Source organism: Lolium rigidum, chromosome 2 (assembly GCF_022539505.1).
Source record: "Lolium rigidum isolate FL_2022 chromosome 2, APGP_CSIRO_Lrig_0.1, whole genome shotgun sequence".
Classification (NCBI taxonomy): domain Eukaryota; kingdom Viridiplantae; phylum Streptophyta; class Magnoliopsida; order Poales; family Poaceae; genus Lolium; species Lolium rigidum.
In genome coordinates this window covers 268,820,078-268,837,948 of record NC_061509.1, presented here as the reverse complement: position 1 = coordinate 268,837,948, position 17,871 = coordinate 268,820,078, and the positions used below count along the sequence as shown (strand labels likewise).

General features: G+C 43.9%; 1 protein-coding gene across 1 annotated transcript; it reads right to left on the bottom strand.

Annotated features, from left to right (window-relative positions):
- Window positions 1–734: 734 nt before the first annotated feature.
- LOC124690916 (protein DETOXIFICATION 35-like) lies at window positions 735–2,724 on the bottom strand. Its single transcript, XM_047224238.1, has 4 exons — window positions 2,272–2,724; window positions 1,132–2,172; window positions 911–997; window positions 735–818 (listed from the first exon to the last, which is right to left on the bottom strand). Exons 1-4 carry the CDS (start codon window positions 2,722–2,724, stop codon window positions 735–737), a joined length of 1,665 nt encoding a protein of 554 aa, XP_047080194.1.
- Between the last annotated feature and the right edge of the window lie 15,147 nt (window positions 2,725–17,871).

The following is a 17,871-nucleotide window of genomic DNA, read 5'->3' as shown; positions in this document are numbered from 1 at the left end:
CTAGCTGTAAAATAGACAGTCCCTTCATATATGTTGATCTTCTTTTTTAAAATTAGATGGAACGAGTGTGTAACTCTCTCCTAACAGTGGATCGCATCCGAGCAATTCAAGAGGAATTTGCGGGATTCTTAGCTAGAGAGATCATAGCTCCAACTGGAGAATACCATCGGGAGTTCATATATAACATTAGGGATTTGAAATAGATATGGTAAAGAGGATCGACTTTATATTGTAAACATGCATTACGTGTAATGTATTTCATGATGATGTCTATATATTCATGACAATATTTGTGGTTTTTTGAATGATATATGTATTGCAGAATTGAATGAATAACATAAAATCCTGAAACTCTGCCACGGCAGAGAAACATTAAATTGCTCCATCCTAAACCTCAGCCGCGGCAGAGAAACGGCTATTTTCTCTGTCGCGGTAGAGACCCTTTAATCCTAGTTTATATTTGAACCGGGGCTAAAGATAGAGGGCTTTAGTCCCGATTGTGCAGTTCCGATTGCACAACCAAGACTAAAGCCCCGGATGCATCGGGACTGAATCCGTGTTTTCCACTAGTGGAAGCCAACTCCAAGAAACTCGTGTATAAACTCAGGTTACATTGCTCTACCTATGCCTAGCATAATCTAATCTAATGCACACGGTGAGATAGAGAGATAGGGCACGGAAAGAGCAAAAGGGAAAACTGAAACTAGAAGCTCTAGTGTAGTTTCTGAATTTAGCTAGCTAGGCTCCTCCATGTCTGTCGTGGGAAGCTTCTCATGCTGCCCTCCCCATAATCTCACTCTCTCCAGCGCTTGTGCCGCCTGAAATAAATATTTATGATTCAATTAAGTATATTATGCAAACAACTGAAATTCTCCGCAAACAATCTTCTTTGCATATGGGGTATATTTACCTCTGCTTTCCAGTCGGTCTTGTACACCATGTACATGAGGATCGCCGTCTGCAACGCTGTCCCGCACAGCATCCCCGCCCAAATGCCCTGCAAAATCAGCAAATAAATCAACAACTTTGCACATGTTCATCATGCAATGTGACACTGTAAATCTGTAATCATGGTGATCAATGGGTACATTCCAAGATTTTAGGATGTGTTGTGAAAAGTTGTTGGTTTACCCTGACTCCCCATCTGAAGAGGTAGCCGAAGATGAACCCGAGCGGTAGGCCGAAGGCGTAGTAGCAGCCGAGGTTGATGTAGGCGACGACCCCCTGCCAGCCGCCACCGACGGCGACGCCCGATATGACGGGCTGGATGCTGTTGAGCACCATGGTGACGGCGAGCAAGCTGGCGATGTTGGCCACGGCCTTCTGCAGGTGACGGTCGCCGGTGAAGATGACGGCGAACTGGTTCCGCGTGGCCAGGATGAGCACCATGGCCACCAGCCCGAAGGCCAGCGACTGCACCAGCACCACCGCCACGGCGTGCATGGTCGCTCGCGGCCGGCCGGATCCTAGCTCGTTGGACACGCGCACGCTGATGGCCGCATTCAGGCCGATGAACAGCATCCCCTCCCACCCATTGATGTTCATGCAGATGGATATGGAGTCGACGGCGATCTCGGCGTCGTCGAGGTGGCCGGTGAGTACGACGAGCACCATCATGTACCAGATCTCGAGGCAGAGCATGACGGCGGACGCCAGCGAGAGCTTGACGAAGGCCCAGAGCTCCTTGAACGCGGCGCGGGACAGGCCCGTCCACCCTTCCTTGCACCAGCCGACCACGTAGGCAACCTGCGCCAGGGCGGTCAGCCACGACGACACGTCGTACGCCGCGGCGGCGCCGGCAACGCCCCAGCCGAGCACGGACACGAACAATGCCAATAACCCGACGTGCGCGATGAGGGCGGCGAAGCCGATCCATGCGAGCGCGGCGACCTTGCTCTGCGCCTGCAGGAACTTCTGCGTGGGGAAGTTGATGGCGAGCGCGAACATCTGCGGGATGATGCAGAGCGTGAAGTCGCCGGCGGCGGCGGCGATGGCCTCCTCCTGGCCGAGCAGGCGCAGGATGGGCCCCGCGAAGACGTAGAGCGGCGAGAGGAGGAGCGCGGAGGCGGTGAGGATGATCCAAGACCGCTGCATGTACACGCCCAGCATCGCTACCTGCCCCGCCCCGAACGCCTGCCCGCACAGCGTCTCCAGCGCGCTCCCCATCCCCAGCTGCATGTCCGATCACATTGTCAATTTGCATCGCCGTGATATGTGGATCGCAGAAAGAATTCCCTGATGGTTAATGCGGGGAAGAAGAAGAAGACTTACGAGGAAGCCAAAGGAGAAGTTGGAGACGACGGAGAGGCCGATGGCGACGGCGGAGAGCTCGCGGTTGCCGATGTGGCCGGCGAAGATCTGCGTGGTGGAGTTGGTGCCGTAGAGGCAGAGGATGTTGAAGGCGATGGGCGCGCCGATGGCCCACAGCCGACGCGACTCCTCCCCGAACACCGCCAGCGCGCCGCGCGCCGACCGCACCGCCGGCGCGTCCCGGGGGTCATCGTCCTCCTCCTCGTCGCCGCGGCCGGCGGCGACGAGCGCGCCGGTCTCGTCGTCGCGCACCGACACTACCATGCTTGCCACGGCGTCGTCGTCGTCGGCGTCTACAGTTGGGATGGTGGCAGGGGCGGGATCGAAGGGGCCGACGTGGAGGTGGCGCGCGCCGCGCGGGCTGTGGCTGTTGTTTTGGGGCGTGGTGAAAAGGAGCGGCTCGGTGTAGGCCATGGCAGTGGCCGGTGGTGGTGGCGGGTGTAGAGGAAGGTGGCGGCCGGGCCGGTGGTCGATCACCTTCCTGGCTCGCGCGCGAGCGGCAGGGCCGTCCGTCCGTGCGCGCGCGCGCTCTGCCGTTCTTGGCGGCGTGGCTGCGGCTGGTTAATTAGGGCGGATGGCTGGGGACGACGCCGTGTGTTTGGTGTGATCCTTGTGTTCATTCGTTGTACTCTGCGAGATCAAATCTGCATATCTGCATCGTTCAAACGACGCTCGAAGATGTTTTATCTCCACTTGTCCATATCGTCGCGTTCAGAGTCAGGACTACTGAAGGAGTGGATCTTAAAACGTTCAAGGTTTCACGCCAGCCGCCCGGAGATCGGTTGTGATGAGATCGAGAAATGCTACGTTTACGGGATATTTTGTACGGGATTTACCCTACGGAATTAGGTGGCTTCATCTGGAGATATCATCGTTCATAAAAATTAAATGATGCTTAAATAGCTTTTTTTGAACTGATGCTTAAATAGCTTTGACAACGCATAACCTAGGGTATTTGATCGAGCTCTAAATCAATTCTCATTTTTTTTCCATTGTTGCAGTATATGTGTAATCGGAAAATATTCAGTTGCAACATATATGCAACTACCAGACTAGCACGCATGGTGCCGCAAATTCAATGGTTGTTGAGGACTTGACTGAGCTCTAACTTAATCCTAGTCGTGATGAGAATTAGCAATCCTATATAACCTGAACACATTAGGCAATGCACAGTTGTTTCCATGTTTGTTCACAACTATTTTCCTCTTGCCGTGGTAGAACAACATATCAATTCCAGATCTGTGCAGGCTTGACGCAGTGTAGCACAGGTCATTCTTGTAGACGTAGACATCGCAGCAAGTGGGCGCACAATTGTGTTGTCAAACCCTACACTCATGATGACAAAGGCTAGATGATCACTACTTATTTACTCAGTGCACGGCGAGAAGGAGAGTCGGCTACAGCTCGAATGGCAACGTGAGAGATGATATAATTCCGTGTGTGATCGTATTACAACAAAATTTAGGGGAGGGGGAGAGATAATTACATGACACTAGTAGAAAGCACCGCTAGGGCCATGGGTCATAACCCCATTCGACAACAAAGAATGTATCAGTTGTCTGGCCCTTGTCACCAATGTGAGTTCCCTCCTTGGCGACAAAGGTAAAAGCCGTTTCTGATTAGGTCCTTAGTTTGCAACGATCATCCAGTTTTCTCTGTTTTCTTAGATACCGGCTCATCAATTACGGTTTTTGTAGTTCCCCTTGTTTGCTTTGAGTATTTTCCGTGTGTCTATAACATAAATATATATATTTCACTGCATGCTAAAATTTCTTACAACACAAACATTGTTAACATGTACAATATTTTTACACACATTTTCCAAGTGATCAATTCACAACATAGACAAATCTTTCACAATATGACCAATTCAAAACATAGACACATCTTCCACAATGTGACCAGTTCACAACATAGACACATCGTTCACAATGTGTGATGAACTTAGAAGAAATTAACTGGAAGGTACAACAAGGAAAGTCACAAACAAAAATGAAAAAGTGTTGATAGGAAAAATTGCATATACATAAAAGGAATCTTCGCTGGAATTTTATTAGCTCAATTTTGAAAAAATTACAGAGATGCATCCAATATTCATACAAGATTCTTACCTAGTTCATACCCTAGTCATAGAAAATTTGAACAAAAACACAAGCTTCACAGTTAGAAATTCCATAAAAAAAAGAAACAAAAAATAAGAACTCAGATCCGGGCCTAGGGAGTCTAGATCCAGGCTCAGATTGTTGGGATCGTGTTCACCTTGAGGAAAAGCAGAACAACACGAGGCTAGTGAGCACGCCGTCAGTGTCATCCTAATCATGTCTCACGCAACCATTAAGCTCATGGATGAGGTGGAGAGGACCCTAGGCTAGCCGCCGATCTCCAGATCGACGCACCCCATGACCTAGCCAAACGGTTCAACGACATGATGATTTGGGGATCGAGGGTAATAAGAGATGGAGGAGAGCGACAACGGCTGACAAGGGGTAGCTTTGTTAGTTGGTTCGGGTGAGTGGTGGCCTGGTGGGTTATCGTGTCGATAAGTGTACCGCGGGTTAGTTAGGATCTTTTGGAGAAACAAAAATGAAAATGCACCGCGAACATTGACCATGCGGACTTTATGCGGATCTTCAAGCAAAAGAGATGTAGAGATTGTATCGGGGGGCTTCTTACATTTGGAAAATCTGTAGGATAACGTTGCATAGAAAACAAAAAATTTCCTACCGCGAACACGCAATCCAAGCCAAGATGCAATCTAGAAGACGGTAGCAACGAGGGGGTATCGAGTCTCACCCTTGAAGAGATTCCAAAGCCTACAAGATGAGGCTCTTGTTGCTGCGGTAGACGTTCACTTGCCGCTTGCAAAAGCGCGTAGAAGATCTTGATCACGATCGCTTCCGGCGCCACGAACGGGCAGCACCTCCGTACTCGGTCACACGTTCGGTTGTTGATGAAGACGACGTCCACCTCCCCGTTCCAGCGGGCAGCGGAAGTAGTAGCTCCTCTTGAATCCGACAGCACGACGGCGTGGTGTCGGTGGTGGTGGAGAAGTCCGGCGGAGCTTCGCTAAGCGTGCGGGACGTGGTGGAGGAGAGAGGCCGCTAGGGTTTGGGGAGAGGGGGGCGCCGGCCACTAAGGGGTGCGGCCACCTTGGTGGTTCTTTGGTGGCCGGCCCCCTCCCCTTGGCCCCTCATTATATAGGTGGAACCCCAAGTGTTGGTCTCCAAGTCTTCGAATAAGACCCGAACCAAAAACCTTCCATATGGTGGGGAAACCTACCCAAGCTAGGACTCCCACTAGAGGTGGGAGTTCCACCTCCCATATGGGGGGTGGCCGGCCCCCTAAGGGGGAGTCCACTTGGGACTCCACCCCCACTAGGGTTGGCCGGCCATGGAGGTGGAGTCCCATGTGGACTCCACCTTCCTTGGTGGTTTCTTCCGGACTTTTCTAGAACCTTCTAGAACCTTCCATAGTGTAGGATAACGTTGCATAGAAAACAAAAAATTTCCTACCGCGAACACGCAATCCAAGCCAAGATGCAATCTAGAAGACGGTAGCAACGAGGGGGTATCGAGTCTCACCCTTGAAGAGATTCCAAAGCCTACAAGATGAGGCTCTTGTTGCTGCGGTAGACGTTCACTTGCCGCTTGCAAAAGCGCGTAGAAGATCTTGATCACGATCGCTTCCGGCGCCACGAACGGGCAGCACCTCCGTACTCGGTCACACGTTCGGTTGTTGATGAAGACGACGTCCACCTCCCCGTTCCGGCGGGCAGCGGAAGTAGTAGCTCCTCTTGAATCCGACAGCACGACGGCGTGGTGTCGGTGGTGGTGGAGAAATCCGGCGGAGCTTCGCTTAAGCGTGCGGGATGTGGTGGAGGAGAGAGACCGCTAGGGTTTGGGGAGAGAGAGGGGTTGGGCGCCGGCCCTCTAAGGGGTGCGGCCAAGGCTGAGGCTTGAAGTGGCCAGCCCCTCTCCTATGCCCCTCATTATATAGGTGGAAGCCCCAAGAGTTCTAGTCCAAGTCTTCGAATAAGACCCCAACACTAAAACCTCCCATATGTGGGAAACCTACTCAAGGAGGGAGTCCTACCCAAGGTGGGACTCCCACCTTTCCTTGAGGTGGGTTGGCCGGCCACCCTAGAGGAGTCCACCTTGGACTCCTCCCTGATACGTCTCCAACGTATCGATAATTTCTTGTGTTCCATGCCACATTATTGATGTTATCTACATGTTTTATGCACACTTTATGTCATATTCGTGCATTTTCTGGAACTAACCTATTAACAAGATGCCGAAGTGCCGCTTGTCGTTTTCTCGCTGTTTTTGGTTTCAGAAATCCTAGTAAAGAAATATTCTCGGAATTGGACGAAATAAAAGCCCGGAGGCCTATTTTCTCACGAAGCTTCCGAAGTCCGAAGGAGAGACGAAGAGGGGCCACAGGGGCGCCAAACCCTAGGGCGGCGCGGCCCCCTTGGCCGCGCCGGCCCGTGGTGTGGGCCCCCGTGCCGCCTCTTGACCTGCCCTTCCGCCTACAAATAGCCTCCGTGACGAAACCCCCAGCACCGAGAGCCACGATACGGAAAACATTACCGAGACGCCGTCGCCGCCGATCCCATCTCTGGGGATCCTCGGAGATCGCCTCCGGCACCCCGCCGGGAGAGGGGAATCATCTCCCGGAGGACTCTACACCGCCATGGTCGCCTCCGGAGTGATGAGTGAGTAGTCTACCCCTGGACTATGGGTCCATAGCAAGTAGCTAGATGGTTGTCTTCTCCCATTGTGCTATCATTGTCGGATCTTGTGAGCTGCCTATCATGATCAAGATCATCTATATGTAATTCTATATGTTGCGTTTGTTGGGATCCGATGAATAGAGAATACTTGTTATGTTGATTATCAAAGTTATGCTTATGTGTTGTTTATGATCTTGCATGCTCTCCGTTATTAGTAGATGCTCTGGCCAAGTAGATGCTTTTAACTCCAAGAGGGAGTACTTATGCTCGATAGTGGGTTCATGCCCGCATTGACACTGGGACAAGTGACGTAAAGTTCTAAGGTTGTGTTGTGTCTGTTGCCACTAGGGATAAAACATTGATGCTATGTCTAAGGATGTAGTTGTTGATTACATTACGCACCATACTTAATGCAATTGTCTGTTGCTTTGCAACTTAATACTCGGAGGGGGTTCGGATGATAACCCGAAGGTGGACTTTTTAGGCATAGATGCAGTTGGATGGCGGTCTATGTACTTTGTCGTAATGCCCAATTAAATCTCACTATACTCATCATGATATGTATGTGCATGGTCATGCTCTCTTTATTTGTCAATTGCCCAACCGTAATTTGTTCACCCAACATGCTGTTCGTCTTATGGGAGAGACACCTCTAGTGAACCGTGGACCCCGGTCCAATTCTCTTTACTCGAAATACAATCTACCGCAATACTTGTTCTACTCGTTTTCTCTCGCAAACAATCATATTCCACACAATACGGTTAATCCTTTGTTACAGCAAGCCGGTGAGATCGACAACCTCACTCGTTTCGTTGGGGCAAAGTAGCTTGGTTGTGTTGTGCAGAGTTCCACGTTGGCGCCGAATCTCCGGTGTTGCGCCGCACTACATCTCGCCGCCATCAACCTTCAACGTGCTTCTTGGCTCCTCCTGGTTCGATAAACCTTGGTTTCTTTCCGAGGGAAAACTTGCTGCTGTGCTCATCATACCTTCCTCTTGGGGTTGCCCAACGAACGTGTGAAATACACGCCATCAAGCATATTTTCCGGCGCCGTTGCCTGGGAGATCAAGACACGCCGCAAGGGGAGTCTCCACTTCTCAATCTCTTTACTTTGTTTTTGTCTTGCTTTATTTTATTTACTACTTTGTTTGCTGCACTAAATCAAAATACAAAAAATTAGTTGCTAGTTTTACTTTATTTGCTATCTTGTTTGCTATATCGAAAACACAAAAAAATTAGTTTACTTGCATTTACTTTATCTAGTTTGCTTTATTTACTATTGCTAAAATGGCCAACGCTGAAAATACTAAGTTGTGTGACTTCACAACCACAAATAATAATGATTTCTTATGCACACCTATTGCTCCACCTCGCTACTACAGCGAGAATTCTTTGAAATTAAACCTCGCTTTATCGAATCTTGTTATGAACCATCAATTTTCTCGGTGTTAGTTCCGATGATGCTGCTGCCCATCTCAATAATTTTGTTGAACTATGTGAAATGCAAAAATATAAAGATGTAGATGGTGATATTATTAAACTAAAATTGTTCCCTTTCTCATTAAGAGGAAGAGCTAAAGATTGGTTGCTATCTCTCGCCTAAGAATAGTATTGATTCATGGACTAAATGCAAGGATGCTTTTATTGGTAGATATTATCCCCCTGCTAAAATTATATCTTTGAGGAGTAGCATAATGAATTTTAAACAATTAGATACTGAACATGTTGCTCAAGCTTGGGAAAGAATGAAATCTCTCGGTTAAAAATTGCCCAACCCATGGATCGACTACTTGGATGATCATCCAAACCTTCTATGCGGGACTAAATTTTTCTTCGCGGAATTTATTGGATTCAGCTGCTGGAGGTACCTTTATGTCCATCACATTGGGGGCGGCTACAAAACTTCTTGATGATATGATGATAAATTACTCTGAATGGCACACGGAAAGAGCTCCACAAGGTAAGAAGGTAAATTCCGTCGAAGAATCCTCCTCCTTGAGTGATAAGGTTGATGCTATTATGTCTATGCTTGCGAATGATAGGACTAATGTTGATCCTAATAATGTTCCGTTAGCTTCATTGGTTGCACAAGAAGAACATGTTGATGTAAACTTCATTAAAAATAATAATTTCAACAACAATGCTTACCGGAACAATTCTAGTAATAACTATAGGCCATATCCTTATAATAATGGTAACGGTTATGCTAATTCTTATGGGAATTCTTACAACAATAATAGGAATTCACCCCTGGACTTGAAGCCATGCTTAAAGAATTTATTAGTACACAAACTGCCTTTAACAAATCCGTTGAGGAAAAGCTCAATAAAATTGATATTCTTGTTTCTAGAGTTGATAGTCTTGCCTCTCGATGTTGATCTTTTGAAATCGAAAGTTATGCCTAATAGGGACATTGAAAATAAAATTGTTACTACAGCAAATGCCATTCAAGTTAGAATTAATGAGAATATAAGACTAATGGCTGAACTCGCGTGCTAGGTGGGATAGAGAAGAAAATGAAAAACTAGCTAAAGAGAAGAATATAGCTAAAGTTTGGACTATTACCACCACTAGTAATGCTAATGCTACACATGTTGCTGCACCTCCTACTCATACTAATAAAAGAATTGGTGTTAGCAATGTTTCCACTTCTAATGCAAAGCGCGAAAAACTGCTCGAAACCGCTAAAACCGCTGAAACCGCTCGCGATAAAGTCGCTGAAATTTTTTCCAACATTGGGGATGATGATCCCATTGCTTTAGATTATAATGGTTTGAATTTTGATGATTGCCACATCTCTGAAGTTATAAAGTTCTTGCAAAAACTTGCTAAAAGTCCCAATGCTAGTGCTATAAATTTGGCTTTCACGCATCATATTACAAATGCTCTCATAAAAGCTAGAGAAGAGAAACTAGAGCGTGAAGCCTCTATTCCTAAAAAGCTAGAAGATGGCTGGGAGCCCATCATTAAGATGAAGGTTAAAGATTTTGATTGTAATGCTTTATGTGATCTTGGTGCAAGTATTTCGTTATGCCGAAGAAAATTTATAATATGCTTGACTTGCCACCGCTGAAAAATTGTTATTTGGATGTTAATCTTGCTGAACATTCTACAAAGAAACCTTTGGGTAAAGTTGATAATGTTCGCATTACCGTTAACAATAATCTTGTTCCCGTTGATTTTGTTGTCTTGGATATTGAATGCAATGCATCTTGTCCAATTATATTGGGAAGACCTTTTCTTCGAACTCGTTGGTGCTATTATTGATATGAGGGAAGGAAATATAAAGTATCAATTTCCTCTCAAGAAAGGTATGGAACACTTCCCTAGAAAGAGAATGAAGGTACCTTATGATTCTATCATTAGAACAAATTATGATGTTGATGCTTCATCTCTCGATGTTACTTGATACACACTTTCTGCGCCTAGCTGAAAGGCGTTAAAGAAAAGCGCTTATGGGAGACAACCCATGTTTTTACCTACAGTACTTTGTTTCTATTTTGTGTCTTGGAAGTTGTTTACTACTGTAGCAACCTCTCCTTATCTTAGTTTTGAGTTTTGTTGTGCCAAGTTAAGCCGTTGATAGAAAAGTAAGTACTAGATTTGGATTACTGCGCAGTTCCAGATTTCTTTGCTGTCACGAATCTGAGCCCACTGCCCTGCAGGAAGCTCAGAAAATTATGCCAATTTACGTGCATGATCCTCAGATATGTACGCAACTTTCATTCAATTTGAGCATTTTCATTTGAGCAAGTCTGGTGCCATTTTAAAATTCGTCAATACGAACTGTTCTGTTTTGACAGATTCTGCCTTTTATTTCGCATTGCCTCTTTCGCTATGTTGGATGAATTTCTTTGATCCACTAATGTCCAGTAGCATTATGCAATGTCCAGAAGTGTTAAGAATGATTGTGTCACCTCTGAATATGTCAATTTATATTGTGCACTAACCCTCTAATGAGTTGTTTCGAGTTTGGTGTGGAGGAAGTTTTCAAGGATCAAGAGAGGAGTATGATGCAACATGATCAAGGAGAGTGAAAAGCTCTAAGCTTGGGGATGCACCCGGTGGTTCACCCCTGCATATATCAAGAAGACTCAAGCGTCTAAGCTTGGGGATGCCCAAGGCATCCCCTTCTTCATCAACAAATTATCAGGTTCCTCCCCGAAACTACATTTTTATTCGGCCACATCTTATGTGCTTTTTCTTGGAGCGTCGTTTTGTTTTAGTTTTTGTTTTGTTTGAATAAAATGGATCCTAGCATTCACTTCATGGGAGAGATACACACTCCGCTGTAGCATATGGACAAATATGTCCTTGGTTTCTACTCATAGTATTCATGGCGAAGTTTCTCCTTCGTTAAATTGTTATATGGTTGGAATTGGAAAATGATACATGTAGTAATTGCTATAAATGTTTTGGGTAATGTGATACTTGGCAATTGTTGTGCTCATGTTTAAGCTCTTGCATCATATGCTTTGCACCCATTAATGAAGAAATACATAGAGCATGCTAAAATTTGGTTTGCATATTTGGTTTCTCTAAGGTCTAGATAATTTCTAGTTTTGAGTTTGAACAACAAGGAAGACGGTATAGAGTATTATAATGCTTTCAATATGTCTTTTATGTGAGTTTTGCTGTACTAGTTCATCCTTGTGTTTGCCTCAAATAACCTTGCTAGCCTAAACCTTGTATCGAGAGGGAATACTTCTCATGCATCCAAAATACTTGAGCCAACCACTATGCCATTTGTGTCCACCATACCTACCTACTACATGGTATTTTCCAGCCATTCCAAAGTAAATTGCTTGAGTGCTACCTTTAAAATTCCATCATTCACCTTTGCAATATATAGCTCATGGGACAAATAGCTTAAAAACTATTGTGATATTGAATATGTAATTATGCACTTTATCTCTTATTAAGTTGCTTGTTGTGCGATAACCATGTTTACCGGGGAACGCCATCAACTTGTTGTTGAATTTCATGTGAGTTGCTATGCATGTTCGTCTTGTCTGAAGTAAGGGCGATCTACACTGAGTTGAATGGTTTGAGCATGCATATTGTGAGAGAAGAACATTGGGCCGCTAACTAAAGCCATGTTCCATGGTGGAAGTTTCAGTTTTGGACAAACATCCTCAAATCTCTAATGAGAAAAGAATTAATTGTTGTTGAATGCTTAAAGCATTAAAAGAGGAGTCCATTATCCGTTGTCTATGTTGTCCCGGTATGGATGTCTAAGTTGAGAATAATCAAAAGCGAGAAATCCAAATGCGAGCTTTCTCCTTAGACCTTTGTACAGTGCGGCATAGAGGTACCCCTTTGTGATACTTGGTTAAAGCATATGTATTGCGGTGATAATCCAGGTAGTCCAAGCTAATTAGGACAAGGTGCGAGCACTATTAGTACACTATGCATGAGGCTTGCAACTTATAAGATATAATTTACATGATGCATATGCTCTATTACTACCGTTGACAAAATTGTTTCATGTTTTCAAAATCAAAGCTCTAGCACAAATATAGCAATCGATGTTTTTCCTCTATGAGGACCATTCTTTTTACTTTTATGTTGAGTCAGCTTCACCTATTTCTCTCCACCTCAAGAAGCAAACACTTGTGTGAACTGTGCATTGATTCTTACATACTTGCTTATTGCACTTATTATGTTACTCTATGTTGACAATATCCATGAGATATACATGTTACAAGTTGAAAGCAACCGCTGAAACTTAATCTTCTTTTGTGTTGCTTCAATACCTTTACTTTGAATTATTGCTTTATGAGTTAACTCTTATGCAAGACTTATTGATGCTTGTCTTGAAATGCTATTCATGAAAAGTCTTTGCTTTATGATTCACTTGTTTACTCATGTCATACACATTGTTTTGATCGCTGCATTCACTACATATGCTTTACAAATAGTATGATCAAGTTTATGATGGCATGTCACTCCGTAAATTATCTTTGTTATCGTTTTACTCCGCTCGGACGAGCGTGAACTAAGCTTGGGATGCTGATACGTCTCCAACGTATCGATAATTTCTTGTGTTCCATGCCACATTATTGATGTTATCTACATGTTTTATGCACACTTTATGTCATATTCGTGCATTTTCTCGGAACTAACCTATTAACAAGATGCCGAAGTGCCAGCTTGTCGTTTTCTAGCTGTTTTTGGTTTCGAAATCCTAGTAAAGAAATATTCTCGAATTGGACGAAATAAAAGCCCAGAGGCCTATTTTCTCACGAAGCTTCCGTAAGTCCGAAGGAGAGACGAAGAGGGGCCACGGGGCGCCAAACCCTAGGGCGGCGCGGCCCCCCCTTGGCCGCGCCGGCCCGTGGTGTGGGCCCCCGTGCCGCCTCTTGACCTGCCCTTCCGCCTACAAATAGCCTCCGTGACGAAACCCCCAGCACCGAGAGCCACGATACGGAAAACATTACCGAGACGCCGTCGCCGCCGATCCCATCTCGGGGATCCTGGAGATCGCCTCCGGCACCCCGCCGGAGAGGGGAATCATCTCCCGGAGGACTCTACACCGCCATGGTCGCCTCCGGAGTGATGAGTGAGTAGTCTACCCCTGGACTATGGGTCCATAGCAGTAGCTAGATGGTTGTCTTCTCCCCATTGTGCTATCATTGTCGGATCTTGTGAGCTGCCTATCATGATCAAGATCATCTATATGTAATTCTATATGTTGCGTTTGTTGGGATCCGATGAATAGAGAATACTTGTTATGTTGATTATCAAAGTTATGCTTATGTGTTGTTTATGATCTTGCATGCTCTCCGTTATTAGTAGATGCTCTGGCCAAGTAGATGCTTTTAACTCCAAGAGGGAGTACTTATGCTCGATAGTGGGTTCATGCCCGCATTGACACCGGGACAAGTGATGTAAAGTTCTAAGGTTGTGTTGTGCTGTTGCCACTAGGGATAAAACATTGATGCTATGTCTAAGGATGTAGTTGTTGATTACATTACGCACCATACTTAATGCAATTGTCCGTTGCTTTGCAACTTAATACTGGAGGGGGTTCGGATGATAACCCGAAGGTGGACTTTTTAGGCATAGATGCAGCTTGGATGGCGGTCTATGTACTTTGTCGTAATGCCCAATTAAATCTCACTATACTCATCATGATATGTATGTGCATGGTCATGCTCTCTTTATTTGTCAATTGCCCAACTCGTAATTTGTTCACCCAACATGCTCGTTCGTCTTATGGGAGAGACACCTCTAGTGAACTGTGGACCCCGGTCCAATTCTCTTTACTCGAAATACAATCTATCGCAATACTTGTTCTACTCGTTTTCTCTCGCAAACAATCATATTCCACACAATACGGTTAATCCTTTGTTACAGCAAGCCGGTGAGATCGACAACCTCACCGTTTCGTTGGGGCAAAGTAGCTTGGTTGTGTTGTGCAGGTTCCACGTTGGCGCCGGAATCTCTGGTGTTGCGCCGCACTACATCTCGCCGCCATCAACCTTCAACGTGCTTCTTGGCTCCTCCTGGTTCGATAAACCTTGGTTTCTTTCTGAGGGAAAACTTGCTGCTGTGCTCATCATACCTTCCTCTTGGGGTTGCCCAACGAACGTGTGAAATACACGCCATCACTCCCCTTTAGGGTTGGCTGGCCATGCAAGGTGGAGTCCCTCCGGGACTCTACTTTCCATGGTGATTTCTTCCGGACTTTTCTAGAACCTTCTAGAACCTGCCATAAATGCACCGGATCATTTCCAAACTTGGAATATGACTTCCTATATATGAATCTTATTCTCCGGACCATTCAAGTTCTACCATTTCAACATCAAACCTTAAGTGTGTCACCCTACGGTTCGCGAACTATGCGGACATGGTTGAGTACTCACTCCGACCAATAACCAATAGCGGGATCTGGAGATCCATAATGGCTCCCACATATTCAACGATGACTTCAGTGATCGAATGAACCATTCACATACGATACCAATTCCCTTTTTCACGTGATATTTTACTTGTCCGAGGTTTGATCATCGGTATCACTCTATACCTTGTTCAACCTCGTCTCCTGACAAGTACTCTTTCCTCGTACCATGGTATGTGGTCTCTTATGAACTTATTCATATGCTTGCAAGACATTAGACGACATTCCACCGAGAGGGCCCAGAGTATATCTATCCGTCATCGGGATGGACAGATCCCACTCGTTGATCCATATGCCTCCACTCATACTTTCCGGATACTTAATCCAACCTTTATAACCACCCATTTACGCTAGCGGCGTTTGATGTAATCAAAGTACCTTTCCGGTATAAGTGATTTACATGATCTCATGGTCATAAGGACTAGGTAACTATGTATCGAAAGCTTATAGAAAATAACTCAATGACGTGATCTTATGCTATGCTTAATTGGGTGTGTCCATTACATCATTCATACAATGATATAACCTTGTTATTAATAACATCCAATGTTCATGATTATGAAACTAATCATCCATTAATCAACAAGCTAGTTTAAGAGGCATACTAGGGACTTCTTTGTTGTCTACATATCACACATGTACTAATGTTTCGGTTAATACAATTATAGCATGATATATAAACATTTATCATAAACACAAAGATATAAATAATAACCACTTTATTATTGCCTCTAGGGCATATCTCCTTCGGTCTCCCACTTGCACTAGAGTCAATAATCTAGTTTACATTTGTAAAGATATAACACCTTGGCCTTCCGGTGCTTTATCATGTATTGCTCACGGGAGAGGTTTTAGTCAACGGATCCGACACGCTCGAAACGTATGTATTTTGTAATTCATTTGCGTCTCAACGCATCACTCATTTCCAAATGAGTCGGTATTAAATATGTTTGGTCTTGTGGTGGAACCTTAATTCCGCGGTCTGAAATATGTCACTAATATTGTCACACACAATATAGCTTCAAAGTTCTGACTCTGTCGGAACTACACCAAATTCTCAAAGAACCTCTTGACTTAACATCCTTTGTCATTGTCAAAACAATGACATACCTTCTTTTGTAGAATCCGTCACAATATTTAGAACTCTTCTAAATCTAGCATAAACAACTTCTAGCTCATTGTGCTACCTTTTAAACAACACTTAGTCTAATTTGAGATTGAAATTATATTTTATATGTGACAAAACCAATATCGGTGTAACACCTTACATCGATTTGTTTGTCATTTCCTCATACAAAACTATATATATATATATCCTTAGTTCTTCTAAAGTACTCAAGGATATTCTTACTGTCGTCCAATGATCATCATATGAATCATTCTGGTATATGCTCATAACACTTTATAGCACATGACATCTGATTGTGTACATATTATTCGTGATCTATAATCACTCATGTATTTTTACTCATTGAGTGTCAGATACATTCAAGTCTTGTTAAAACTTAACATGACAAGAACATTTTCTTAATATTTATATATTGAACTACTTCAATATCCATTCTATGTACTTTGACTTAAACTTATTATGTGTTTCAATCTATCTTCATAGATCTTGACACTAAATATGTTTCAGTCCATATTCTTTCATTGAAATTAATTTCTCAATGATACCTTTTAATCAAGTATATAATTACATCATTTATAACCAACTATATGTCACCTACATAAAGTATTATAAATATGTCTCAGTAGCTCCCACTTAATTTCTTGCAAATGCAAGCCTCTTCATTGTCTCTTGATGAAATCAAAAACTCTTTGACTATTTCATCTCGGTGAAGATTCCAACTCCGCGATACTCACTTCATCCAATTGAAGTTTGTATACCTATCTAGTATTCTACGGACGAGCAAAACTCTTGGTTGTATTTTGTATACACCTTTAATACGTACTTCCGATAAGTAATGTATTTTGCCATCCTACTAGCATATCTCATAAAAGAAATATGTAGTGATTACTAGAATAATCCACATAGACTATAAGCATTGCTACGGAAGATCTAATCTTATCGTAGTCAACTCTTTGATCTTTGTCGTAAACAATTTTTCGACAAGTCGAGCTCTTTCAAGGATATTTCATCCAAGTCTAGATCCATTTGCTTTCAAAAAGTATTCATCTATTATGGATTTCATGTCGCATGGCCATTTTAACGGAGTCAGGGCCCATCATAACTTCTTTGTTTGTAGTTGGTTTATCATTGTTCAAAATCAATCCTTTGTTCACAAATCATTTATTTGATCACAAAGTAAACCATACCTACAAGGTTCAATATGTACTTCGATCTCCATGGCTAAAACACTTTGTAGTCATGGGAGCCATGATCGTCGTGGCCGCTTCCGAAACAAATTCCGATGCTGCGCTACTCTGATCATTATGCTCGGGTTCATAAACCTTATCAAATTATATTGTCCTCCCACTCAAAAACTTCACTATAAACAATTTCTCGGAAATAAGAAACATTGACAAACACTTTTGTCTTTGTCTCGTGGGTAGAATTCCCAATTAAATCTCTGGGATAACCAACAAAGACATTCATCCGATTTTGGTTGTAAACTCTTAGACCAAAATTTAAAGAAAGACTATTAGGGTTTATACCCATACCATAACTTGTATGGTGTCATTTCAACGGATCATGATGATGCTCTATTCAGTGTAAAAGTGGTAGTCACTAAAGCATAATCCACAAAAATATAATGGCGTCATAATATTTTATCTCATCATTAATCTAACAAGGTTTGGATACATATCTCGGATACTATATCATCATTATGATACTCCAAGAAATGTGAGTTGTAGAACAATTTCATAACTCTCTTAGATGTTTGCTAAAACTCGTAATTCAAATATTTCTACCATGATCCAAT